This window comes from Pelecanus crispus, chromosome 4 (genome assembly GCF_030463565.1).
Source record: "Pelecanus crispus isolate bPelCri1 chromosome 4, bPelCri1.pri, whole genome shotgun sequence".
Taxonomy (NCBI): Eukaryota; Metazoa; Chordata; class Aves; order Pelecaniformes; family Pelecanidae; genus Pelecanus; species Pelecanus crispus.
The window spans coordinates 73354982-73369715 of NC_134646.1; the positions used below are offsets into that span (position 1 = coordinate 73354982).

The 14734-nt window shown below is 41.3% G+C and overlaps 1 protein-coding gene across 2 annotated transcripts in view; it reads right to left on the minus strand.

Annotated features, from left to right (window-relative positions):
• Positions 1–2389: 2389 nt before the first annotated feature.
• Positions 2390–14734, minus strand: part of CRMP1 (collapsin response mediator protein 1) — a 51923-nt gene continuing 39578 nt past the window's right edge. For both annotated transcript variants that reach the window (XM_075708693.1, XM_075708694.1), the window contains 5 exons: positions 10442–10583; positions 8499–8669; positions 7078–7257; positions 4219–4384; positions 2390–2481 (listed from right to left, as the gene is read on the minus strand). In XM_075708693.1, the coding sequence (XP_075564808.1) occupies positions 2390–2481; positions 4219–4384; positions 7078–7257; positions 8499–8669; positions 10442–10583 (751 nt within the window). The remainder of the gene's footprint in view (positions 2482–4218; positions 4385–7077; positions 7258–8498; positions 8670–10441; positions 10584–14734) is intronic.

A 14734-nucleotide genomic window follows, 5' to 3' on the forward strand; every position in this document is an offset into this window, starting at 1 on the left:
CATAGTTTCACAAGCCAGCTTTATTTCTATTTTCAGGGTTAGATTACCAGAACTGTTGCTGGCTCTTGTCAACACGCATAGCAAATGAGTTGCAACAGGACAGTGGAGATGGAGACATGGTGTCTCGAGATTGCCTTACCTGCTAGGCTGTTATCCCAGGGCAGGTTGTCCTCAGGCTTCTCTGCTAGTGTTATTTTACTTCATATAAAAAACCTGAACCACCAAGTGAGCAAGTTATTTTCCTTCCATATCATATAAAATACCTGAACCATCAAGTGAGCAAGCAAGCCTAGGGATGAGAGCACTCTCCAGGCAACAGGAAACATTAATTTAAATCCTTACCAGAAGGGGTTGTTCATGAAAAGCTTTATTTTTCTCTTATTTTGGGAGCAATCAATTCAGTTCACTGCAGGCTGAATTGCAGTGTTTCTTCACTGGTTTAGATACAAGCCAAAGCAAAAAGAAAAGCTGGCTATTCAGACCAGCTCTGCTGCCAGGTTTCCAGCCCAATCTGACCAAAATGGAGTTTTCCAGTGTAGCGGTTCCTTTCCCAGGCAAGCTGGAGGCAATAGCATACCGGCTTCAGAATGACAGTAGGCCACTTCCCAAAACTTTTACCTCCCGCATGCACCTGCCGTGTACCACATGCCCTTGTGCCAACACAATTTATTGCTGCGTGGAAAGGACAGACCAGTGCTAAGTGGTCAAGCATCCCAGCTAGATAAAACATTCCACTGGCACTGCGCAGCTACAAGGCTTCCTGGTGCAGCTTTGTAGTGTAGACAAGGGCTAAGTGGCTCAAGGCCAAGGGCAGGTGTTTTACTGACCTGCTCAAGTTTGGAGCACCCCACCCACTACCGTAGCCCACACCTCCCACAACATCTGCAACACAATCAGACAAGTACAAAGCCATAGAAAAGGTTTCTTTACATAGCGAGAGAGTCAGAAGGACAAGGAGAAAGCATTTCCTTCACTCTCATCGAGAACTCAAGTCCACTTTCCTCACCTTACCTGCAGCATGTCTTGTTCATGCCATGCCTAAACACTGTCCCAGTTCAGTCAGCAGAGAAAACCAGTACTAAGTCAAATACAGCTTAGGTCAAACTGGAGCACTGCACACTGTTCTGTACTACAGATGAAGATGATGGCAATCAATTACCACTTCAAGCAAATCAGATGCAGACCTGAAGGTCTTGGGAGAAAGCTAATTTAGGTCTCATTTGGCCAAAACTGAGGCAGCTGTAATGTCAGTAGTAAGCACATTTCCACTGAGAGCTCTATTTAAGACAGAGTATGGCATGCTATAGTATGCATATGCAGACATCTGCACATTTAACACCCCTTGTGATCTAAGGAGGCTCCTTCTTTCACATGATGTCAACCTGAAAGACAATTTCTCTTGAGTTTCTCCATTCTAAATTTTCAATCATTGAGCAACAGCACTGGAAAGCAGAGGAAGACGCTTACCCATCAATTCATTTCCTTTATTTCACAAGCTTTGAATTCAGAAATTGAACCACGACTAGTAGATCTTGATACGGTAGAGTAAGTAAAAATGCATGTGATTACAAAGGAAAAACTTTGTACAAAAAACTTTAAAAATCCGACGGCAACTTGGATTATCTGTAAGTACCAAAAATCTCATGCAGAAGTAGAGCACTACTGCCCAGGTGGAGAAATCCCTGCAGGGGTGGCAATGGCATTGGTATGTATAAAGTATGGCTCTGTCTAAAATGGAAACAAGAAGGACACAGACTTGGAACGTACTGGGTGGGAAGAGAGAGGTGCTACAGAGACCATTTGTCATTACGTGTCCCAGTGATTTTCTGTGTCTGAGAGAAGTGCTTTTTGGGTTTATAATAAATTAAAGATGAAACAGAAGCTGCCTATACTACTCTACTGCATACTTTCAAGATGGCCATTTTCTTCCTTCATAAGTGTTTTTGGTGGTGTTTCTCAAATACGGACATTAATCTTGGCATTGTGTCTAGTCAATTGTTGGCAACGTGTTCTAAAGGGACTCACTCACAGAATGCAACTTGCATAAATAACTCCGTAACATGCATTAACTACTCTAATACAGCGAAAGGGTGCAAAGGAACCATCATTCAGTTACGAGACAAAGCTAAAACCTGTAGTCACTAAAGGGGCAATGGAAGCACCATGCTTTAAGGTGACTATGGCATGAAAGCACAATTGTGAGGCAAGTAGTTCCAAGCAAACACACCACACTATTATCACCTCTTCCTATACAAAAAAAAAAGACAGACATTTCGGTTTTTATTTCCATTAGTACCAAATAAAACTGTGGGTTTGATAACACAGATATTGAAGGGAACGGACATTATTCCCATGATCCTTCATCCTTGTCTTTCTGTCCATCATTTTTTCAGCCAAGACTGGTAATATTCGAGCGACCACCAGGAGGTGCCACGATGCGGTGGCCAGTACGGCGTGGGTTATTGTCATCTATCTGAGCTCCTGCAACAACAGAAAATCAGGAAACAAAGCTATGAAAAGGAAAAAAACATCAGCGGTGAGGCATTACCTGGCTCATTCCAGCTACGTGCCCCTCACATCACCATCAGCTGGTTTCTTTTGAGCCAGATCCCTGAATGAAGTGCTGAACAGACCTTCAAGGCACATTTCTGTGCCCAGCTCCAGTTGTCTTCAATGAGAAGTGCAGGATTAAATGTTTGGGATCAGATTGATGCTCACCCTACATGGGGAATTGTTTTCCACTGACTTGAAGAAGAGCCCATGCAGGGATGACAGCCTACAGACTGGGTTCCCTTCGCGAGATCAGACTCTGACAGAAAATACTACTGTTTTAACTACCAAAAACTCCAAAAACAGATGTGCAGACTGGATTTTTCAAACCTGCCTCATTGATTTAGAATACCTGTCCCTACTGAGTCCATGGGTCAACAGTACAGTAAATCTGACGTTAGCGATCATAGGAAAGGAGCATTGAGCTGGTGGAAACTCACACCCACTTCAAACTGCGTTTTAAAATGTTGAAAGGTTAAGCTTAAGGTGACAGCAAGCTTTCTGCCAGGCTAATATTGTCTGATCACACTCAGCTTCCTAAAGGCAATGTAGGACTACCATAAAAGTGTAGGATCATTTTAAATGCTATCATAGTTTCTCGTTCTGCTTAATTTCATTAGAACACAGTAATGTTGTGTTTGCCTGATTTGGATCAAATTCATACCGCTAGATGCCTTAGTAGTACCCAGATCGAGCAGTGGACTGTGAAACCACAGCTTCAGATGCTTATGAAAATCCCACTTATTGGTTATTATTATTAGAGTTCAAATTTCTAAGCACTTTTTTTGCTTTCTAGAGCTTTACATATCTGTATGTGCTCACCATGGCCTCAGGTGTACAGGCAAAAATGTACTTCAACCCACTAGAAGGGTTTTTGAAATATTTGCTCTCCTTGGGCTTTCTTCCAGAAGTTTCATTTAGTTTCTAAAGACAGGATCTGTCCGGGAGGAAAACTCCACCATCAGCTCCCACAAGGGACAAAATCCAGTGACTTTCATAACATCGTAAGGGGCCACTTACTTACCAACTGGGCTGTAGACTTTTGAAGGATAAAGATTTGACACACTTGTAATTTTCTTCAGATGACAAGAATTATTTCCAACAACCCCAAAGGATGATTTTCCAGTCTGTTTCTGATGTACCATGGAAAATGGTTTGGGCACCAAGAGCAAAGAGGACAAGAAATACTCTAATCTGCATATGAATAGCTTCTGCATATGGTTTGCTGACCATGGACAAGGACAGTTGAGGTTTCCATGTCTAGCAGTTTCTGGTGATGCAGCAAGAAAGAAATCTGAAATGTCTGAGCCATGTGGGTTGCACCAGACCCAAGTCACATCGGCTGTACATACCACCAAGGGGCCTCAGTCACATCGACCAGAGACCTCAGGTCACTAATGGGCCAGGTAAATAATATTAAAAGACTGCATGCAGAGAAAAATTTTAGATTGCAAACATTTTGAATATTTGGCAATTTATAAAATATTCCTAGGGAAAGAATGTATAAAAACATATATATACATACATATATACATCTACATATATGCATGTATGTGAGTATACATAATCCTTTCATATTTGATTAAAGAAGTAATTTTAATTGAAATTTATCACCAATAATCCATGCTCATGGCTTTAAAACATTTCTGATGAGTCAGGCTGACTTACCTGATAAGCTAAAATTGGACTGATGGAGGTTTCTGATTGGTGGGGGCTGGTTTTTGGCAGGGGAGGATTTAGTTGAGGGTGCAGGAGTTGCATATTTTGGCGTAGCTGGGATTTCATACACAGGCCCATCATACATTCCTCTGGAGACTCCTTGCAGTCCTCCCACCTAGAGCAAGAAGAGAATACAAACCCAGACCCTGAATGCTCTGATAATGGTCCCTAATGATACTCCTCCCTACATGCAGAAACCATTGCGCACAGAGCTATATGCTGCATTAGCTTAAGTAAAAACACATCTGTACTCTCACCAAAGCTACAGTCTGCTTTATATATAAAGGAATTATAAAGCCTCCTCCCTCCATTGTTATATATATATAAATTGTAAGAGAGAGATCCTTATTAGGTATCTTTCAGAGTCAATGGGGAACAATGGGATTCAAAAGAACAGATCTGACCTAAGATCTTTATTTTAAGTAATATCAGTCACCATCACCTCTTCTCTCTCCATTCAGAGGCTGTTCAGCAGGGTTGGTTCAGCTGCCGAATCCCACTCTGGTTGTTGCAAGACTGATAGCCACTATACTGATTGTAGCAATTTCACTCCTACCTGTACTGTCTCTGCTCCTCCCCTTCAAATATATCACTATCTTCACTAGAACTCATTGAAAAGCAGTGGCAATTTTTTGAATTAAAATTTCAAAATTTTCTACTTCTTGTCATGAACTAGAAAAGCAGTTCTACACTAGACTGTGGCATGGGACCCATCTTTCGTTATTTGTCAATAGAGTGTCTGTCATTTGAGCTCTGATTTCAGTTTGAGGTCTGTAGATTTTATCCCTGTACAGTTCCTAAAAGGAATATGAGAAAAGGCAGTCATAACAGCCTCACTGACATTAAAATCACAGGAATCTAGGAAATAATATTTTTTAAAAACAGTTCCAATTTTCAAGAGGAGCCTGAAGCCATTGAATTGCAGAATCCAAAGCTCATCAAAAAGATCAGAAAGTTGTGGCTTACAAGATTATTGTTTCAGAGCCATTTCCCCAACAGGTTAACGGTGAAATTAAAATATTGTATAGGAAGGACACTATTCACAGGGGTTTGATCCACCTCTTACAGAAATCAGCACCTTTTCCTTGCTTTCAGTGACAGGGACATCAGGCTCAGAAGAGTCACCATCTCGCAGGCTGAGCCAAAACTAATGCCCAGAGAAAGCAGCAGCTGCCGATCGCAGCAATGAAACCATCTCACAGGGATCCACAAAGGCAGGAATTCATACTGCTATCCCTGCACCAGGGATAAAATTAAACAGCTACCCTGTGCCAGTTACAGCTCTGCGCAGCCCCTTGTTTGACATGTATTTTCTATATTCCTTTGTCGTGCACTGACATATTCAAATGGGAGCTGATATGACCATCACTGGGTTTTCTAAATACTTCCAGTCGATAAAATTAGATAATGGGAAAAGAAACGCAGACATGAATCTGCTTTCCCTTCCTCTTGGCAGGCAGCAGAGGGAGCTGCAAGAGCAAAAATGTCAGTCCTTTTCTTGGTTGTTTTGCAGACCTAAGTATCTGAAGGTAAGTATTTCCTAAGTATCTAAAATCAAAGGTCTTTTAAAAAATCCAGGCCCACCTGCAAGATGCAGGTTACTTGGCCCAATTACTTTTGTGCAAACTCCTGACATAAGACACCACTCTCTGATATTTGTTTTTAAAGTGTTGTTTTCACTATTTGAATTATATTTATATAATTCATATATGATTTATATATAATCAATAGATAATTTATATAATTTACTATTGTATTAATAGATTTGTATAATTATTAGATTATAATAATCTACTTTATATACCACTCCCATGCACTAAACTCTCCGGAGTCAAGTGTGAAGAGAAGGCCCATGATGACAAGTGGACAATGTAAAAAAAGTGTAAGAACAATTAGTATTTTGCAAAACTTTTGCAGATGCATTTGATTTTTGCAGTGTCTTTTCTCGTTAGAAGAGCAGACCTTTTGTATTCCACAGCTTGACAGACAGAATTTGTATAACAAATGATGAAAGATAAAATCTATCAACCCACTCCAAGACTGAATTTCAGCTGCCATCCCCACAGGCTATGATATATGCTTGGTTGAAGAAAATACAGGGTTTAGTCAATTTGTCTTGTTACCTGTCCTCACACAGTGAATTTCTTGCTCAGTAGCAAAAAGCAATTTCCAAATAACCCCAAACTAGTGCCAAGCCAATTGGTTTTCAACAGCGGAGCACTGATAAAGTTCAAAACCTGAAGTGACCCCGTCTTAATCTTGGTCATTTCCCAAGCTTTTTATTAAACACAAGAGAAAAGTTTTTCCGAGCTGTGAATGCTGCTAATACTCAGCTCAGCAAATGCACCAACAACAGCTCAGAGATGCCAAATATAATGAGTATCTCTGGTTTGCATGCTTTTCTTCTCTGCAGTGTGGCTGTTCAGTATGCAAAGTTCAGTAACAATTTAAAATTCTGTTTTTCTTCCGGCTAACTCTCCTCCCAAAGACACTTTATCTTTTTCCTGAATTCTAGCTAAAAGCAAATTCTATCACTGTTCCACCTCCCTTCAAAAGACTGCACAGCTGGACATAAGGCAGTTATGCCCAACTGGCAATTATAATGCTCGACCCACTGAAGCTCACGATGTTAATTAATTTACTTCTGTTCACACTTACAGAGGAACCATTTTTTTGGTCACATTTTGAACAGACATATATAGTCCCTCTGATATGGACTCAGCACAATAATAATAACATAAAAACATGCGCTACTGTGGTTCCAAGAGTGTATGACTATAAAGAAGATTAAATAATACCTGACATTACCTTATTCCTGATTTTGATGCGCTGGTAAAGATATTCAGGGAAAGGCTTGCGAGGGATGAAGCGGCCCATTCCCTTATTTACGTGCAGATTTCCATCTTCAAACACAATCTTCCCTTGGCTTATAACCACAAGCGGGGCACCATGGCACTCCATCCCTTCAAAGATGTTGTACTCAACAGCCTGGGGATCAACCAACATATTCACTGCAAGTTCGGTACAAGATCTCTTTCAGTTTGCAACTTCTGATCTGTATTTGTAGTCATATTTTTAGACAACTGCCATTAAGAGGTGTATAAAATTGTTTTGTCTGAAGGAAAAGCAATGCATTACAATATGAAATGATTTAAAAGAATCTCTCTGATCAGACTTTCCTGGATCAGTCTTTTCCTTTCTGTTGCTCACTTTCCATCGTGGCTTGTTTTTGAGGACTTTCCATATTTATCCAGAGCCTCTGAAAGTGCAGTAGCCTTACTAAGAGGGAAAATTGCAACTCAGCTGCCAGATACCCAGAGGACGTGGTCCCACCATGCATCTGCTGTGCCTGTATAAGGGAATTTCAAAGGGGCCGGCACACAGATTTCTGTCTGAAAAAGCCCAGAAAGGAACAGGAAAGCCTGAGTCTAAATGGAAATGACTGTCAAAGGGCAGGTGATTACTACTTTCTTGAAAATACAGAGAGATCCCAAGACAGAGAAATAAAAACTGAATCACCTGAACTTACTTTTTAAAGGTTTCTAAAGGTTTATGCCTCTTTAATATAAGCCATGGCCATGTTACTGGATTTCCAGTAAAACGTCTGGAAGAATTCGCCAATATAAAAGACCAAAGCACCAAACAGTAAGACAACAACTTTCAAATACACAACACATAAGATAAAACCTGTCACAAAATCAAATAAACTGTGAGTCACTGGTACTCTGTACTAAGGGCAGAGAAGTATGCAGCAAAGCTCTAGAATTAAATAAAAAATCCCAGCTGTGAAGATGCTCAGAGCTGTATTATCAAAATATTCAATCATCTGTCATAATTTAGAATACTGTTGATTTAATTGTGCAATTTATTATATCAGGTGCTTTTCAGGTATGCAAAAAAGTGAGCTGGTTTTAAATTTATCATCACAGCTTTACTAACCTCAGCTGCAGACCTGCTGGTTCACACCTATTTACAGATCTGCCACAAGCATGCAAAAAATAGTGCAATGGTATAAGCAGAGAGAAAAGAAATCCTTCCTGATCCCAGTGCTTCCAATGCAAGATTTCAATACTTTCATCTTCTGAAACATTTACCCATTTCAGAATAGGAGTAGGCAGTTACCCCACTCCTCTATATCCCATGCATTTGGTGTTCACATGAATTAGATCAACATTTGAAAAGCAACAGTGACATTTCTTTTTTCTTGCTGGTTTTCCTTTTCTCCTTACCGATTTATGGCTTTTAGCTGTTATAGTCTTCACCTTATCAGGGTCCCAAATAACTACATCAGCATCCGATCCTACAGCAATCCGGCCTTTTCTTGGATACAGATTAAAGATTTTGGCAGCATTGGTACTGGTGACAGCTACAAACTGGCTCTCGTCCATCTTACCTGTGGCCTAAAAACAATGTGACTTCAGCAAAACGTGCTAATAAAATGGGGATTTACTATTCAGAATGCCAAACGATCAGGGAGATACAGGAAGGCATGTGGTTCATATATATGATGATGTTGCATGAAACAGAGGTTTTATCAAGCAGGACTTTATACAAGGCACATTACTTGGGAGTTTCAAGTAAGTTGAATGTGTTACTCCTGGCATCCCAAAGAGCAGCAGCAGACACCTTAATGCAGATGATACCATCAGGTTGCTCAGTTATCTAAGGTCCCTTTCTCTACACACTGATGCCTAAGTGTGTTTTGTTGCTAGCCCTAGTAATTTCCATTTAAATGTTTTAATGATTTTAAACCAGAGAAACTTCTATGAGTATTAAGAGATTAAATAAAAGATCAAGATTCAGACTCTTAGAAACATTTCTTGCAAATTAAGTCCATTCTACTATTAGTATTATCAAACCTGAAATTAATTATTACTCTACCCTTAATTGTTTTAGTGCTGGACTTGGTAGTGTTAGGTTAATGGTTGGACTGGATGATCTTAAAGGTCTTTTCCAACCTAAATGATTCTATGTTTCTATACATCTGAGTAATACAACCCCAATTATAAAGGTCTTGCCTGGAGAAATGTCACCACCAATTGAACTTTTTATACAGTCAGTGATGGCTTAATAGCAGCTGTACACAACAGCATTTTGATTTCTCAGTATTCTGGGGTCTTCCCTGACAATAAGCAAGAACAATGTTCCAAGGAAGAACAACGCCAAACTTTTTAATATTAAGTGAACACTTTTTTCCTTCCTGGTAAAACATGAGATTTGCAAAATATAAGCTACTTAGAAATGCAAGACTGAATGTTACCACCTGTAAATCCCACGTTGCAGCCCTTGCTGCAGCTCCTTCCCTTTGTGGGAGTAACAAAAGGGAAATACTGCTGGCTGGCTGCACTTTGCTTGCTTCCCTGCTTTGCTCCTACATGGCAGATATCTGAAGCTGCTTCTGTGCTTGGAATCTCAATAGCAGTCCCTGAAGAAAGTGGTTATTAAACACAGTCTGGGAGAAGTGCTTATATGAGCATTGTAAATACTACCACTTCCCAGTATGCAGTATGCATTCAAGTGCAACGCAATGTAAGGTAATGAGTGTGTGTGTGTGTGTATGAGTGAGTGTGTGTATGAGTGAGTGTGTGTGCATGGGTGTGTGTCCAAGACAGACAATGCAGGGAGAATATCCTTATATATTAGGATCCATGGAACCATCAAAAAATTGCTAACTTATACCGGCACCCCGCTGCAAAATATGCCAGTATGAATTACATGCAATGCTCTCCTTTAAAGCATTTTATCGTCTAGCCTCAGGCTCAGCTGCCATCCATTTGTTATTTCTCAAAAAACGATGAGACGCTTCCCAAATTCAAACAATCCATTCATCACATTTATATGGGGTCCACTTCAGAATCATTAAACTGCTCCAGATCCTACATCTCTGAGAAACATTCACTCTGACACAACTGGAAAATTGAGCAGTGGAGTCTGTGAAGCCTCAGGTCTAATAAAACACGATGGTGTTGCAGTGTCAAAAGTGAAACACAGCCCTGAGTTTATAAAACTGGAGAAGGTTTTTGAAATAAACAATTCACCTCGTAGTAGCACTCTCTCAGGGAATTCTCAGAAATATATTAGAAAGTCACTTCAGTACTGGCCAAGAGTCTCCTGGCTTTCATTATTCAGCCAACACTCGATTTCTTTTTAGCCCATAAAAGTAATTACTTACTACAGCCTTGTCCCAGACAACAGTCATTCTTTCCTCAATTCCATTGACCCCTTCAGGAATCATCGTGAAGTTGTCCTTTCCAATGGCTTTCTGGGCAGTGCTATACGGGCAATGTCCACTTCCCGTCACCTGCAGGTCCCCACTGTGGAGTTAACACACAGAAGGTTTAGACCACGCATCACCAAGGTCACCTTGGTCTCAGGCTAGCTGCGAATGGACCTTTCAAGCCTACACACCAGAGACATAGGCTGTAAATCATGTCAGCAGTCTTTACATATTGGCTACAGATCACTGAAGAGTGGCAATGGCATCGGACATCTCCACTTTCCCCCAGGAGCACCCTGAACTCCCAGGTTACAGCCCCCTTGGGTTTCAGGCTGCTTATCGACAGAGATCAGGCACGAGCCCACTAACCAGGACAAAGGATTACTCTAGGATTAAGGAAATGATCGGAAGCTTGTATGAAATGTCTGCCACTCTCAAGATAAATTAATTCACAACCGTGTTGAAAAATAATGGCAAATTTTACAATGCAAAGTCATGAGCATCAAGCTTGTGTCCCTGCATTTCTCCCCTGCACATACATTTTTCTTGCAATTCCTACACGAATATTTCTTGTCTGACCTTCCAAAAGAACCATGAAAATAAAAAAAGAAGGAAATTTTTTTATCAGGTAGTCCTCTAATTAAACAAAGAAAGACACAGTGCAAGTCAAACATGTGCTCTGGATTTATCTAACTTAAAGGTCTTACACAGAAAAAGGCATGGAGTAAAACACAAAAAGAGCTACCAAATAATAATGTTTTTATTTAAGAAGTCGTTTTTTCAGCCTAGAGAAAATTGTTTTGCAGAGAGCAGAACTGGATCACAGCTGCTCTCGGGAATAAGGAGGAAGAACATAACCAATATGCAGAATCTTGCAAAAATAGAAAGACAAAAAAGAAGATAGGTTCTTCAATATCCACAGGAAACAGGTGATATTTTTAGGTCTTGATTAAGCGTACAGGAGTCAAGCACATTAAGACACACTACGGGTTCTCTTCTATCGCTCCAGAAGGACGATGTCCTCAAGAGCCTGTCATCCTTTTCTTTAACTGATTATGTAAGTTCCAGCTCTGAAACATCTGAATGATTCTGGTCCACAAATTTAGATTCCAGCAAGCTAACAAACTGTTAACAAAATGTACAGAGGAAAAAAGCGTCACACATCAGTAATTCTAATGCAATTTTCTGGGCTGCCAGCCCTAATCATTGCTGACAGTCAGAGAAGAACCTTTGGCCTCTTTTCTGGTTCTTCACCATGCTCACATCCATCCACCCATATTTTAGCAGAAGCCAAACCCATGTATTTAATAGTGAAAAGGCAGCTATGTTGTAGCTACTCCTGATTATTAATGACTGCCTGGTGTTACTCCATAGGATTAAACCAAATCCATCAGTAAAACATTCATTTATTCTAAGACAACAACAAAGAAGACTGCAATGCCATTTCTTCCTTTCTGTTGCTCTTCTTGTGGCTTACCCTCTCTCTCTTTTCTGCAGTCTGATAAATACAGCCCTGAAAACATTAATGTCACAGCCAGGCCCTGTATCACTGCCCATTTCCCTGAGGTTATGTTGCGCTTCTTACACCACACTATTAATTCCTACACCTAAAAGATAAGAAGGAGTTGCTTCCTGTGAACTCCGAGTTCCCTCTCCTCTGACATTTAATGACCTTTAATGGCATGCACTGCACTCCCCAGTCTGGTCAACAGAAGACTTCTGCAGCTGAAGCAATTAGCTCAAGAGCCACCCAACACCACCTGGTTAACCACACAGGCACTCCTACTGTCTAGATGTACTCCACAGTCAAATGGGGGATGAGCATCCTATCAGCTAAAAAACTGACAGACAAGAAGGGATCACCATGGAAAACATCTCCAAAAGAGGGAGTGGTGGGAACTAACAGTGGACATATGTGTAGCTTTAAATGCCACATCAATACCTCGTCATCTTATTCTTCACCATAAACAAGGTCTTCACAGCAGATTACATTTTCCATGAAGCACCAAGATCTCACATCTCTAGTTCGGAAGAGATGGCATATCACAGCAGCAATAACGCAGCAGTACACCATGGCAATGAAAGCTACCTCAGGTCCATGGCCCATAGATGAAATAAGGGCCAAATCTCATGAGGCAAATCTAATCTGTAAACCTCATAAGACATGCTGCATTTTTATACATTCAGCTTTTCAAAGTGAAAAATCAATGCTTTCTGTGGAAAACAGCACAAGCAGTATGCTGCGTACTTGCTGAGGAAGAATGTTGTAAGGATTTTTTAATGAATGTAAAATATTGGTCTCCTGATGAACAGTGCAGTAGAAAAGTGAAATACTGTCTTTACGATGGTATCCTTGCATAAAATTCCCCACAAATGCATGGCAGACTGATAAAATATACAGTTCTTTTTTTAGTTTCACAGTATAGATTTAAAGTATTAAAACTGAAAGCAGGCTAAGCTGCTGTCATTTAAGATCTAGGACTTTAAGCCACTAGAAAAAAAAAGTCATTTTTGCATGCCTGGAGGATACTGAAAACTTCTATGACTCCTCAGTTTGTCTTTCTGATGTTAGTGTTAAAAAAAAGTCATTATTTCGATTCCAGTTCTAAAAATTCTCTTGCTATTTCACCTAATCTGTTTTGACCCACATACTATTATTTTGGGACTCTCCTCTAGAAAACTTATAGCCATGTCTGACAGAGTAAAGAGCTAAACATTCTGATACACATTCACGCGTGCTAGCTCTAAGAACCTTACCCTCACACAATGAGCTTCACTCTTTATACAGCTGATAGTGCTGGATCACACCAGAAAAGTCATTTTTCTTCCTTGTTTTAAGGAACAGAAAGCTCAATTATGGAATATCATTTCTGCCACCAGACCTTCACAACAGAACAAATTCCTGCGTATTCTTTCCAGACACGCATGGAACTCGGAGCACAGATAGTGCTGTGAATGCAGCATCGTTAGGGCAGCTGAGTTAAAACCTGGGTTTGGTGGACTGCACAGCCTGACCCGCCATGTGCGGAGAGAGATGTACACACTGCAGCAGCGGCACTGATTGATGGCAGCTTCCCTTCACATATATGTGCCCATCCACCTAAAGGGCATCTCTGCCCAAGCCTGAATTGAGTGAGGGAGTGCCGATCTGCTGGAGGGTAGGATGGCCCTGCAGAGGGACCTGGACAGGCTGGACCGATGGGCCAAGGCCACTTGTATGAGGTTCAACAAGGCCAAGTGCTGGGTCCTGCACTTCAGTCACAACAACCCCATGCAACGCTACAGGCTTGGGGAAGAGTGGCTGGAAAGCTGCTCGGCAGAAAAGGACCTGGGGGTGTTGGTCAACAGCCGGCTGAACATGAGCCAGCAGTGTGCCCAGGTGGCTAAGGTGGCCAACAGCATCCTGGCTTGTATCAGGAATAGTGTGGCCAGCAGGAGCAGGGAGGTGATTGTCCCACTGTACTCGGCGCTGGTGAGGCCGCACCTGGAATACTGTGTCCAGTTTTGGGCCCCTCAATACAAGAAAGACATTGAGGTGCTGGAGCGTGTCCAGAGAAGGGCAATGAAGCTGGTGAAGGGTCTGGAGCACAGGCCTTATGAGGAGCGGCTGAGGGAACTGGGGTTGTTTATTCTGGAGAAGAGGAGGCTGAGGGGAGACCTTATCGTTCTCTACAACTACCTGAAAGGAGGCTGTAGTGAGGTGGGGGTTGGGCTCTTCTCCCAAGTAGCTAGTGATAGGATGAGAGGAAATGGGCTCAAGCTGCACCAGGGGAGGTTTAGATTGGATATTAGGAAAAATTTCTTCACAGAAAGAGTGGTCAAGCATTGGAACAGGCTGCCCAGAGAGGTGGTGGAGTCACCATCCCTGGAAGTGTTCAAAAAACGGGTAGACGTGGCACTCTGGGACATGGTTTAGTGGGCATGGTGGTGTTGGGTTGACGGTTGGACTGATGATCTTAGAGGTCCTTTCCAACCTTAATGATTCCTAGTTTTTACTTTCATTAAAAAATACTCCAGCCACCAAGCCAGGAAACATGGAATTACTACTCTACCCTTAATTGGTTTAGTGGTGGACTTGGTAATGTTAGGTTAATGGTTGGACTGGATGATCTTAAAGGTCTTTTCCAACCTAAACGATTCTATGATTCTATGAATTACACATGCAGGGGTCTTACATTACCAGCCACACTGCCACTGCCTGCCATACAGCCTGCCAGTTGGTCATGTGGAAAACTAACCTCAGGGGGC